Source organism: Trachypithecus francoisi, unplaced genomic scaffold, assembly GCF_009764315.1.
Source record: "Trachypithecus francoisi isolate TF-2019V2 unplaced genomic scaffold, Tfra_2.0 Lachesis_group8, whole genome shotgun sequence".
Taxonomy (NCBI): Eukaryota; Metazoa; Chordata; class Mammalia; order Primates; family Cercopithecidae; genus Trachypithecus; species Trachypithecus francoisi.
This window is the reverse complement of record NW_022681473.1, coordinates 62,113,116-62,127,008: the sequence shown is the minus strand read 5'-3', so window position 1 is coordinate 62,127,008 and position 13,893 is coordinate 62,113,116. Positions and strand designations below refer to the sequence as shown.

General features: G+C 39.8%; 1 protein-coding gene across 1 annotated transcript in view; it reads left to right on the top strand.

The window, feature by feature from the left end:
* Positions 1–13,893, top strand: part of RRM1 (ribonucleotide reductase catalytic subunit M1) — a 46,490-nt gene that overhangs the window by 15,802 nt on the left and 16,795 nt on the right. Inside the window, exons 5-9 of the mRNA XM_033203857.1 lie at positions 1,153–1,212; positions 3,417–3,456; positions 3,731–3,893; positions 10,783–10,924; positions 12,322–12,405. Coding sequence (XP_033059748.1) covers positions 1,153–1,212; positions 3,417–3,456; positions 3,731–3,893; positions 10,783–10,924; positions 12,322–12,405 — 489 coding nt within the window. The remainder of the gene's footprint in view (positions 1–1,152; positions 1,213–3,416; positions 3,457–3,730; positions 3,894–10,782; positions 10,925–12,321; positions 12,406–13,893) is intronic.

Below are 13,893 nucleotides of genomic sequence, written 5' to 3'. Positions count from 1 at the left end.
TGTAGTCCCAGGTACTCAGGAGGCTGAGGTGAGAGAATGGTGTGAATCCGGGAGGCGGAGCTTGCAGTGAGCCGAGATCATGCCACTGCATTCCAGCCTGGGCAACAGAGCAATACTCAGTCTCAAAAAAAAAAAAAAAAAAAGAATGATTAATTAACTATCTCTCTAAACATATATCTGATGTTAAAGAGACTAGGAGAAAACTGAGTTGTTTGTGTGTTGTTAATTTGTGTAATCTTGAAGATAAGTTGAAGACAAAAATACAGCAGCAGCATCAAACCTGTGTCTAAAAATATGTCTATTGATAGTCAAGTGTTTCAGTTCTGTAATATTCATACTGAGCCCATACCTGCCTTTGGCAACAAAGATGGCCTTAAAATTTTAAGAGAGAAGAAAAGCAAGCTTTCGTATAGGTTTTTCTAGTCCTTAGATATGGATCATTATGTAGAAACACTGTTAGTATTTTGAAAACCTGGCTCTGTTTTTTTCTATCAAAAATGATTATTTGTACGTTACTGCTTTTGTTTTCCTCTGAATGGCTTTATAGCCTACTAAAACTCTGTAATAATGACCAGTTATGCTATAAAATCTTACTGTTACAATAGTGGTTTGTCTGAAACTTGTTAAAGGACCATAGATTTTGAAGAGCCTCAGAATTAACGTAAGCCTACTTCCTGTCATTGTTTATTACATATACTGTTATATGCAGTTTGAGGTAGGCTACTTTTTGAAGTAAATATATATATGTATTAGTAAATATGTAGTACCAATGCTTTTGGATTAATAATAATCTAAAAACATGTTTAAGGATGATAATATAGTCCCATTTATGCTCATGTTTTTTTCCCTTTTCAAAACATACTATAAACATAATAGTGAAAGTTTGGAAAATTACATTTAATCTCACAACATATATTTATGTATTATCTTCTAGTGTTGTAATATACATATTTTTAAACCTAATTAGGATACTTAATTTATATATATTGTTTCTTTTTTTTAGAAGGTTAGATGGACTTCTATTCTACAGTAATAATGCTTAGTGTTATCTGTGTTGATTTTAGTTCTGGAGTCAGGGCTGAGAGACAACAGATTTTGTGAAAATAAGTAATTATTTTAATTTAATTATGCGTTCTTTTTCACCCCTATCAGCGCCTGAATTCTGCCATTATCTATGACCGAGATTTCTCTTACAATTACTTTGGCTTTAAGGTAAATAATGGGTTTCAAGTATGTGGGGACTTGTACTTAAATCATGAAATACAGGATTTTATTTATGTTTTGATGACAGTTATCAAGGCCATAAGTTGTTTGGAGTTGGGGTGGACCTGGGGAGTTAGTGGGGTTAAGGTAGCAGTGGTGGTTTGAATTAAGGCAAAGGTAGCTTATCTATTTGCAATTTTTGAATTTTCCACATATTACTTCTGGATTACCTGAGGAGTTATGCAGATAAATTACCATAAGTGTTTCATAACATTCTAAGTATTTTTGCGTTGATAGGCAGTATAGTATAGTGTAGTGACTGAGAACATGAATGTCAGTGTCCACCTGAATTCCAGTCTCTACTCTATTTCTTATTAGCAAGTTATTTATTTATTTATTTATTTATTTATTTTTGAGACGGAGTCTCGCTCTGTCGCCCAGGCTGGACTGCAGTGGCCGGATCTCGGCTCACTGTAAGCTCCGTCTCCCGGGTTCATGCCATTCTCCTGCCTCAGCCTCCCGAGTAGCTGGGACTACAGGCGCTCACCACCTCACCCGGCTAGTTTCTTGAATTTTTTAGTAGAGATGGGTTTTCACCGTGTTAGCCAGGATGGTCTCGATCTCCTGACCTCGTGATCCACCCGTCTCGGCCTCCCAAAGTGCTGGGATTACAGGCTTGAGCCACCACGCCTGGCCCTTTAGCAAGTTATTTAATCTCTCTGTGCTTGTTTCCTCCTTTTTAGAATGGGGAGAATATAAAATTTCAACAACAAATTTAATTAAAAAAAATTTTTTTTTTGAGACTGAGTCTCACTGTGTCACCCAGGCTGGAGTGCAGTGGTGCGATCTTGGCTGACTGCAACCTCTGTCTCCCGAGTATAAGCAGTTCTCCTGCCTCAGCCTCCTGAGTAGCTGGGACTACAGGCGCACACCACCACGCCCAGCTAATTTTTGTATTGTTAGTAGAGACAGAGTTTCGCCATATTGGCCAGGCTGGTCTTGAACTCCTGACCTCAGGTGATCCACTTGCCTTGGCCTTCCAAAGTGCTGGGATTACAGGCATTAGCCACTGCGGCCAATTTAATTTAAATTTCAATTTAAAGTGCCTATAACAGGCTGGGTGTGGTGGCTTACGCCTGTAATCCCAGCACTTTGGAAGGCCAAGGCAGGCTGAACACCCGAGGTCAGGAGTTGGAGACCAGCCTGGACCACGGGGCGAAGTGCCCTCTCTACTAAAAAATACGAAAATTAGCTGGGCATGGTGGTGCATGCCTGTAAGTCCAGCTACTTGGGAGGCTGAGGCAGGATAACTGCTTATACTTAGGAGACAGAGGTTGCAGTGAGCCAAGATCGCGCCACTGCATTCCAGCCTGGGTGACAGAGTGAGACTCTGTCTCAAAAAAAAAAGGTGCCTGTGACAGACTAGGCACTGCTCTAAACAACATATATACTCATTTAATCCCCCGAAGAATCCCTGATGTATATGTTGCTCATTTAATCCCCATGAGGAGTCTTCAGGGGATTAAACGAGTGTGTATGTTGCTTAGATCAGTGCCTAGTCTGTTACAGGCACTTTTTAAGTGTTAGCTGTTGTGATGTTGATGATGATGATAATGATGAATACTACAACTTCTGCTGTTAATGTGTACAGAGCTGACTTTTTCCAGAAATTTTCATGCAGTCTCTGCTGAAACAAAAGTGCCAGTGAGGAGGCTGAGATGGGAGGATTCCTTGAGCTCAGGAGTTTGAGACCAGCCTGGGCAATACAGGGAGACCATGTGTCTACAAAATGTTTTAAAAAGTTTTTTTTTAAAAAGTGCCAATGATAATCCTGGCTAACATGGTCTCTACTAAAAATAGAAAAAAAAAATTAGCCAGGCATGGTGGCGGGCGCCTGTAGTCCCAGCTGCTCGGGAGGCCAAGGCAGGAGAATGGCGTGAACCTAGGAGGCAGAGCTTGCAGTGAGCCAAGATCGCGCCACTGCACTCCATCCTGGGCAACAGAACGGGACTCCGTCTCAAAAAAAAAAAAAAAAAAAAGTGCCAATGATAATGTTCCAGATGAAGCTAGGAAGAGTAAATGTGCTATTCTTTTCATTTGAAATTTTATAGAAACGGCCAAGATTTAAAGAGATTGTCTTATAGTGGATGATATATCCACTGCGTCTTTAAAAACAATGCTCTGAAAATTTTTTATTGTTTCTCTCTTTCTAGACGCTAGAGCGGTCTTATTTGTTGAAGATCAATGGAAAAGGTGAGAAATGAACATGTTTGTGTGTTACATTTTCTACTGATTTTATTGAATATATAGCTTTGAGCTATAAGTCTTAATATAGATAAGACTAATATAGACTTAGACTCCAGATAACATTTTGGACTTTAGGTTTAGTTTGTGGGTAATTGTCCTGCTTATTAGTATAAAGTTTTTCTAGTTTCCTTTCGGTATCCTTTTCTAAAATTCAAATACTTATCTCAACCTACTTTTTCTGACATGTCTCATCATGTGAAAACTCCTCTTTTGTCTATAGTGGCTGAAAGACCACAACATATGTTGATGAGAGTATCTGTTGGGATCCACAAAGAAGACATTGATGCAGCAATTGAAACATACAATCTTCTTTCTGAGAGGTGGTTTACTCATGCTTCTCCCACTCTCTTCAATGCTGGTACCAACCGCCCACAACTTTCTAGGTAGGTGTTTTGAGTATACCCACAACTTTCTAGGTATGTGTTTTGAGTAGGGTATTAAACCTTGACCTGAAGAAACTGGGCAGTTCATCACTTAAAAAATAATTTAATGAACTTTTAATCGCTGCCTGCTCTGATTAAATGAGATTTAGATTCTGGAAAGATCTCTGACTATAATGTGGTAAATGATTTGGAGAAAAGGCAAATGCTTATAACAAAAATGTTCTAAAATTGATTGGATTGTGGTGATGGTTACACAACTCTGTGAGTATATTAAAAGCCATTGAGTAGTACACTTTAAATGGGGAATTATATTTCTGACATGTGAATTGTATTTCTTTTTTTTTTTTTTGAGACAGAGTCTCACTCTGTCACCCAGGCTGGAGTGCAGTGGCGCCTCCTGGGTACAAGCAATTCTCCTGCCTCAGCCTCTTGAGTAGCTGGAATTACAGGTGCCCGCCACCATACCCGGCTAATTTTTGTATTTTTAGTAGAGATGGGGTTTCACCATGTTGGTCAGGCTGGTCTTGAACTCCTGACCTCAGGTGATCCACCCACCTTGGCCTCCCAAAGTGCTGGGATTACAGGCATGAGCCACCATGCCTGGTGTGAATTACATTTCAATAAGGTTGTTGTAAAAAGAAAATAAGTGGCCGGGCACGGTGGCTCAAGCCTGTAATCCCAGCACTTTGGGAGGCCGAGACGGGCGGATCACGAGGTCAGGAGATCCAGACCATCCTGGCTAATACGGTGAAACCCTGTCTCTACTTAAAAATACAAAAAACTAGCCGGGTGACGAGGCGGGCGCCTGTAGTCCCAGCTACTCGGGAGGCTGAGGCAGGAGAATGGCGTAAACCCGGGAGGCGGAGCTTGCAGTGAGCTGAGATCCGGCCACTGCACTCCAGCCTGGGTGGCAGAGCAAGACTCCGTCTCAAAAAAAAAAAAAAAGAAAAAGAAAATAAGTGCCAAGAACTAGTTAGGGGACTCTTATAGCAGTTTATATAAGAAACTGTGGTAGTTTAGATTAGGGAGGTGAGGCCGGGCGCGGTGGCTCAAGCCTGTAATCCCAGCACTTTGGGAGGCCGAGACGGGCGGATCACGAGGTCAGGAGATCGAGACCATCCTGGCTAACATGGTGAAACCCCGTCTCTACTAAAAATACAAAAAAAAACTAGCCGGGCGACGTGGCGGGCGCCTGTAGTCCCAGCTACTCGAGAGGCTGAGGCAGGAGAATGGCGTGAACCCGGGAGGCGGAGCTTGCAGTGAGCTGAGATCCGGCCACTGCACTCCAGCCTGGGCGGCAGAGCGAGACTCCGTCTCAAAAAAAAAAAAAAAAAAAAAAAAAAAGATTAGGGAGGTGAAAGTAGAAATTGACAGAAGCAGATAGATCAAAAGATATTTACGGCCAGGCATGGTGGCTCACATCTGTAATTCCAACACTTTGGAAGGCTGAGGTGGGAAGATCACTTGAGGTCAGGAGTTCAAGGCTGCCATGAGCCATGATTATGCCACTGCACTCTAGCCTGGGCAACAGAGTGATACCTTGATTAAGATAAAAATATATATAAAAGATATGTAGGGTGTCAAATTGACAGAATATGGGTCAACAGTAGTTATTGCATTTATGGATACAGTAAGTAACAGGATTAATGATGATGCCATTTGTTGAGAAAAGGAACACTTAACAGTCTGGTAATACATTAAAAAAAATAATACCCATTATCACATTGGTTTGTTTCAGGAATTCAAGAACATGGTAATGTCAAAAATAATGTAATTCATTGCATTAACATTTTATGCAGTTTAATGCTCTTTCATAGTAAACAGTTTAACAAAATTGATACAGAAAATAACTTCCTTAATTTGGCAAAAGATATCCAATAAAAACCTAGATGGTATCATCCCTTTTTTCAGCATGTTAGTGGAGGCTGAGCCAGCACAGTAAAATAAGAAAAAGAAAAGATTGGAAATCAGAGAACAAAACTGTAATGATTGAAAGAAATGACTTTTACGTAGGAAACTCAAGAGTATCTGCAGACACATTATTAGAAATAAAAGATTTCAGCAAAATATCTGGATATAAGTTCAATATACATCAATCAGTTAAGTTTCTGTACTTTAGCTGTTAGAAAATTAAGTCTTAACCTACAGTCATGCATTACTTAACGATGGGGATATATTCTGAGAAATGTGTTGTAAGGTGGTTTTCTTGTGCAGACATTACACAATGTACTTATATAAGCCTAGATGGTATAGCCTACTACACACATAGGATATATGGCATAGCCTGTTGCTGCTCGTAGGCTATAAACCTGTGTAGCATGTTACTGTACTGAATACTGTAGGCCTTTGTAATACAATGGTAAGTATTTGTGTATCCAAGCATATCACAGTTAAAGTACTCTATAAAAGATAAAAAATGGGCTGGGCACGGTGGCTCATGCCTGTAATCCTAGCACTTTGGGAGGCCAAGGCGGGCGGATTGCCTGAGGTCAGGAGTTCGAAACCAGCCTGGCCAACACGGTGAAACCCTGTCTCTACTAAAAAATATATATTAAAAAATTAGCCAGTCATGGCAGTGTGTGCCTATAGTCCCACCTACTCGGGAGGCTGAGGCAGGAGAATTGCTTGAACCTGAGAGGCAGAGGTTGCAGTGAGCCAGGATTGCGCCACTGCACTCCAGCCTGGACAACAGAGTGAGACTCCATCTCCAAAAAAAAAGATGAAAAAAAGATAAAAAAAGATACATCTGTATAGGACAGTTATGAATAGAGCTTGTAGGACTGAAAATTGCTTTGGTTGAGTTAGTAAGTGAGTGGTGAATGAATATGAAGCCCTGGCTGAGCACGGTGACTTACGCCTGTAATCCCAGCACTTTGTGGGGGCTGAGGCAGGTGGATCACAAGGTCAGGAGTTCAAGACCACAGGGCCAACATGGTGAAACCCTGTCTCTACTAAAAATGCAGAAATTAGCTGGGTATGGTGACGGGCGCCTACAATCCCAGCTACTTGGGAGACTGAGGCAGAATTGCTTGAACCTGGAAGGCGGAGGTTGCAGTGAGCCAACATCACACCACTACACTCCAGCCTGGGCAACAAGAGTGAAACGCTATCTCAAAAAAAAAAAAAAAAGAGAATATGAAGGCCTAGTACATTACTGACGACTGTAGACTGTATAAACATTGTGCACACTAAATTTATTTTAAAAATATTTTCTTCAATAATAAATTAACCTTAGATTATTGGATGACCACTGTCGTATATGTGGTCCATCATTGACTTTTTGTTTTTGTTTTTGTTTGTTTTTGAGACGGAGTCTTGCTCTGTCACCCAGGCTGGAGTGCAGTGGCGCAATCTCAGCTCACTGCAAGCTCCACCTCCCAGGTTCACACCATTCTCCTGCCTCACCTTCCCCAGTAGCTGGGACTACAGGCGCCCGCCACCATGCCCGGCTAATTTTTTTGTATTTTTTTAGTAGAGACGGGGTTTCACCATGTTAGTCATGATGGTCTCAATCTCCTGACCTCGTGATCCACCCGCCTTGGCCTCCCAAAGTGCTGAGATTAAAGGTGTGAGCCACCGCACCCGGCCTTTTTTTTGTTTTTAAGACAGAGTCTCCCTCTGTTGCCCAGGCTGGAGTGCAGCTGTGTGATCTTAGCTCACTGCAGCCTCCACCTCCCAGGTCCAAGTGATTCTCCTGCCTCAGCCTTCCAAATAGTTGGGATTACAGGCGTGTGCCACCTCACCCAGCTAATTTTTGTATTTTTAATACAGACGGGGTTTCACCAAGTTGGCCAGGCTTATCTCAAACTTCTGACCTCAAGTGATCCGTCTTCCTTGGCCTCCCAAAGTGCTGGGATTACAGGCATGAGCTACCATTCCTGGATTTTTAAGTTTTTTAGAAATTTCTCTAAGACATGATTAAAGGACATTAAATAATAAATGAATGGAATAGATTCAATTTTATTAAAATGTCAGTTTTTCCCAAGTTAAAATATAGATTCAAAGTAATTCTAGTCAAAATCTCAACATACTGATTCTAAAATTCATGTGAAAGAGCAAAAGACTGCCCAAAAATATCAGGTCCAAATTCCTAGAACCTGTAAACGTTACCTGATAAGGAAAGTGGTCTTTGCAGGTATGATAAGGATTTTGACATGGGGAGATTATCTTGAATTATGTGGGTGGGCCCTTAATCCAATCAAAAGTATCCTTGTAAGAGAGAGGCTGAGGGAGATAACAACTTACGGAAGAGGAGAAAGTGATGTAAAGATGGAGGGAGAAATTGGAGTCATGTGGCCACAAAGGAGAGCAATTAGCCACCAAAAGCTGTACAAAGCAAGGAACAGATTCTCCCTCAAAACCTCTGGAGGGATTCCTCCAAAAAAAAAAAAAAAAGTGAATTGTAGACATTGTGACTCTTAATATCTCCACTTACCTTTTTACCTTTTTTTTTTGAGTTGGAGTTTTGCTCTTGTTGCCCAGGCTGGAGTGCAGTGGCATGATTTTGGCTTACTGCAACTTCTGCCTCCCGGGTTCAAGCAATTCTCCTGCCTTAGCCTCCTGAGTAGCTGGGGTTACAGGCACACGCCACCACACCCAGCTAATTTTTGTATTTTTAGTAGAGATGGGGTTTCTCCATGTTGGCCAGGCTGGTCTCGAACTCCTGACCTCAGGTAATCCACCTGCCTGGGCTTCCCAAGTGCTGGGATTATAGGCGTGAGCCACTGCACCTGGCCTACTTCCACTTACATCTCAATAGGAAAATATATAGCATGACCTCAGAGCAAAACACCATAGAGCAAAACATTGGAAAAATTGACTACATTAAAATTAAAAACTTCTGTGAACCAAAAACAAAGTCAAATAACAAGTTTCACACTTTGGGAGGCCAAGGTGAGTGGATTACCTGAGGTTAGGAATTTGAGACCAGCCTGGCCAACATGGTGAAACCCCGTCTTTACTAAAAATGCAACTATTAGCCAGGTGTGGTGGCGTATGCCCGTAATCCCAGCTACTCAGGAGGCTGAGGCATGAGAATCATTTGAACCTGGGAGACAGAGCTTGCAGTGAGCCAAGATCATGCCTGCAGCCTGGGCAAAAGAGTGAGACTCCGTCTCGAAAACAACAACAACAAAAAACCCCAAAAAAACAAGTTTCAGACTGAGAGAGAAGATATTTGCAATGTGTTAACTATTGAGAGATTATAAGAAAAACAAGGCCAGGTGCAGTGGCTCCTGCCTGTAATTCCAACACTCTGGGAGACCAAAGCAAAGGCTGGCTTGAGGGCAGAAATATGAAACCAGCCTGGGCAACATAGTGAGAGCCTGTCTCTGCAAAAGTAGAAAATTAGCCAGGCATGGTGGTGCACACCTATAGTTCTAGCTACTTGAAAGGCTGAGGTGGGAGGATCGCTTGAGCCCAGGAGGTCCAGGCTGCTGTGATCTATGATCATGCCACTGCACTCCAGCCTGGGTAATAGAGTTAGACCCTTTCTCAGAAAAAAAAAAAAAAAAGAAAGAAAAGAAAAACAGAAAGCCAAATAGAAACATGGGCAAGGGCTATAAACAAATAATACACGGAAGAAGAAACTTGATTGGCTAATAAACATCTGAGATGTTACACTGTGCAATAGGAAAATGAAAATTATGTGTGTGTATGTATGTATGTATGTGTGTGTATATATATATATTTGATAAAAATGAAAAGGCTGACAATTCCAAGTATTGACAAGAATGTGGAGCACAAGGAAATCTCATACATTGCTAGAAATAGATTTGTCCATCCACTTTGGAGAATCTTGAGTAAAGTGAAACATGTATATATCTTTTGACCCAGCAGTTCGTCTCCTAGGTTTATATTCTACAGAAATCCTTAGAGATAAACACAAGGGGATGTGTTCAATAATTTTTATAGCAGCATTGTTTGGAATTGCAGATGAATTGGAAATAATCCAGATGTTCATCAACAGACACATGGGACAGATGTATTGGTATATTTATACAATAGAATACCTTATGGCAATGAAAATAAAGTTTGTTTACATGTATCAAAAGGATTAATTTCTGTAAAACAATGTTGAATTAAAACAAGTTGCGGAATGATAAATAGATATGCAACCAGAAAAATTCTAAGTGTAGAACATGTAAAAATATCATAATAGAAATTCTTGAAAATGTTAGAGGATTGCAGTGAGGCTATATTTGTGGTGTCTAGTTTTTTGAGGTAGATGGCAAGTACACAGTATTTGTTACATCATTCTCTTTATTTTTCTGAATGTCTGAATATTAAACACCTAGTCAGTAGATAGAATCCATTTGCATGATTGAATATTCAGGGAAGTGAAGAGATTATTGATAGGGTAAGGTTCCTAAGGTGGGGAGTAGGATGAGATCCAAAGTGGAGGTAAAGGGATTGTCTTTAAAAAGACTGTAAAGGAGCTATAATTTTGGTAGACATATCAAAGAATTGGTTGACCATTGGATAGATTATTTTCATAAATGTTTATTTTTTTTGGCTTACTAACAACCTGAAAAGACTGTGACGCATGTTTATGAATATGCATGAGAAAATGTGAAAATGGCACATTTGCAGTCTGGTGAAAATGTAAGCTAATATTATAGACTTATAGATCTATAAGACTTCCTCCTAGGCTTATTTACTTACTATCGAGAGGAGGCAGCAAGATGATTTTAAAATGATATTTCGATATGTTTTATTGTGTCATGTACAGTAAAGTGGGTTTTCTTCTTTGAAAAATACTTAGGAACTTTGTAAACTTCAACTGTTTTTTTTTTTTTTTTTTTGCCTTATTGTCTTCGTGTTGAGTAATCATTTTTGTGACTCTGCTTCATTTCCTTGCTCTAAGTTGAGACATTTTTTTCCCCTGTAGCTGTTTTCTTCTGAGTATGAAAGATGACAGCATTGAAGGCATTTATGACACTCTAAAGCAGTGTGCATTGATTTCTAAGTCTGCTGGAGGAATTGGTGTTGCTGTGAGTTGTATTCGGGCTACTGGGAGCTACATTGCTGGGGTAAGTTTCTGCCATTTGACTTTTAAAAGGGGATTCAAGTCTAAAAGCAACCAGATTTATGGTTCAGAGGGCATATGCTATTTTTTGGGAGTCCTGGGTCTCTGTTAATTACTAAATGGCTATGTGACTTGGAGTGAGTCATTTCACTTCTGGCTTCATTTTTATCTATGTTATTAGACGTTTAGATTTGACTAGATAATTTCTAGAATCCTTTTTAGCTCAGGTTTTAGAATGGCTTATTTTAGCAGTAATAAGAACAGTTATCATTTATTGATTGCTTACTGTATGTTAAGTCTGTTTTAAATGTTTTACATGAAGTACTCATTTGACCCTTACTACAACCCTATGAGGTAGCTGTGATTATAGACTCATGCCAGGAATTTTATTCCTTAAAATAACCTTGTGAATAAAGGTGCCATTGTCTAATTTTACAAGTGAGGAAATTGAGACTTAGAAAGTTGCTACTTTCTGAGATCAATCACTTAATATGTGGTAGAGCCAGGATACAGGATTTATGCATTGACACTTTATGATGTAAACTTCAGCCCTTTGTTAGTTTACTATTCATTGGGAGTCAAGATAATGGTTTTGAGTTAGACCTGGATTTAAATCCTAGCTCCATTACTTAACTAGTAATGTGGCCTGGAGTTAGTTATTTTATGTCTGAGTTTGTTTCCTTTTCTGTAAGGTGAAGAAAATATCTAACCCTGTAGAATAAAGTTCCGGAAGGAAATTATTCCATTATGTTGTGTTTAGGAGGTACTGTGATATATACAGCACTTTACACAATGGTAGAGTGAGCCATTGCTCACTTATCTTTCTAGACTGTTTAAAGGCTTGTATTGGGATCAGAAGGGTTATTTAAAGAATTTGATGAAGTGTCTTCTAGTCATAGGAGTCTCTATTTTCTTAACATCATTCTAGAGTCCACTTATTGCTGAGAATCTCCTTTTACCTTATTTATTGCCCTGATATAGCTACTGCATGTAATTCTTATTATAAATTGCCTTGATTTCTTTTGGGAAAAAGGCATTGTAGTAGTGTTTATATTCTTTTTTACTCTACCCAAAGTGTATCTTTATATAACGACCTTTAGAAGATGTAGAGTTTAAATTTAGCTACCTTGATTTTCGATCCCTTTGACTTGTAATTGTTACATCTCATTGTAAATTAGAAATGCTGTGAGGTAACTTAGTACATAATTGTAATTTATTCAGCATTTTGTTGATTTTATTTGGGCATTATTTTTCCAAAGCAGAAGTAGAGATGGAGAGCAGGTAAAACTTCTTAGATTGCTACCTAGAAATTAGGCATCTTTTTTGATAAAAGAATGGGGCCATTTTGTTCTTTTCTTTGCTGACTGCCCTCTGTCTTTTCTATCATGGTCTCTCTTTTAGACTAACGGCAATTCCAATGGCCTTGTACCGATGCTGAGAGTATATAACAACACAGCTCGATATGTGGATCAAGGTGGGAACAAGGTATGCTCCATGACTTGAAAGTACTGGAAATCAGAACTAAAGGTGCTTTAGTCATATACACTTAAGATGGCTTAAGATGTGTGGTTTCTGATTACTTATTTTTTACTTGTAAAATCAATTTGAGGAGGTATAATTATTTCAATATGCATATACTTTAAATGTACAGTTTGATGGGTTTTGACAAATGTTACACTTGTGTAATCCCCACATTGATAAAGAGGTAGAACATTTCCATTACCCCAAAATCTTTTCTCCCTCATATACCTTTACATTCAGTCACCCCTGTCACCCCTACCCACACATACTTTATCCCTGGCTCTAGACAACCACTGATCTATTCAGCTTTCTTACATAATAGTTTATTTGCAAAGAATTTCTCAAGTTGTAACTCATATAAATATGTCACTTGAAATGGGGTTGTAACATGTGCTCTACGTTTTTCTTTGTTTGTTTGTTTTTTTTTTTGTCTCTCTCTTATCACCCAGGCTGGAGTGCAATGGCACGACGTTGGCTCACCGTAGTCTTGACCTCCTGGACTTAAGCAATCCTTCTGCCTCAGCCCTCCCATGTAGCTCAGACCATAGGCCTGTGCCACCACACCCAGCAAATTTTTGTATTTTTTGTAGAGACAGGGGTCTCACCTTCTTGCCTAGGCTAATCTCAAACTCCTAGACCCAAGCAATCTACCCTTCTTGGCCTCCCAAAGTGTTGGAATTACGGGTGTTAGCCACTGCACCTGGCCTTGGTTGTTCTTAAAACAAAAACAAACTGGAATAACAAAACTTTCCCTAATTGGCTGGGTGTAATCCCAGCACATTGGAGGCTGAGGTGGGCTGATAGCTTAAGCTCATGAGTTCAAGACCCACCCTGACGCAACCCCATCTCCACAAAAAATACAAAAATTAACCAGGTATGGTGTAGTTTCAGCTACCTGGGAGGCTGACGTGGGAGGATGGCTAGAGCCTGGTAGGCAGGAGGTTGCAGTGAGCCGAGATTATACCACTGTACTCCAGCCTGGACAATAGAGCTAGACCTTGTCTCAAACAAAACAGAACAAACAAACAAAAACTCTCCCTAATTCATAGAAGAAACAGTAAAGTTGAGAGAATTGGGTTGTTTACCTGATTTTATCAACAGGATGGTTTGCAACTAGAGTCTGCCTTTTGTGACTGTAGGCACACTAATCACCTGTTAGTTTCTGAATTTCTCTCTGATGGACGTTGGGGACCGTGATAAGACAGATCAACTTTTTGACCTTCAATAAGAGCACGGCTTATTTTGTAAAAGCATCTTCCTTTGGGCTTTATGTACATGTCATGTTGTATAAAGAGAGCTGGGCTGTTGCTAAAGAGGAGGGTCCATTTGTAGTTCATCATGTCACTTCAGAAAAGTTAACTTTTCTTGTTTCACATTTTGTTTATATCATTCATTCGTTTTAACTCATAGAATTGTAAAATATTACTTTTACAATTGTATATGGAAAACTTA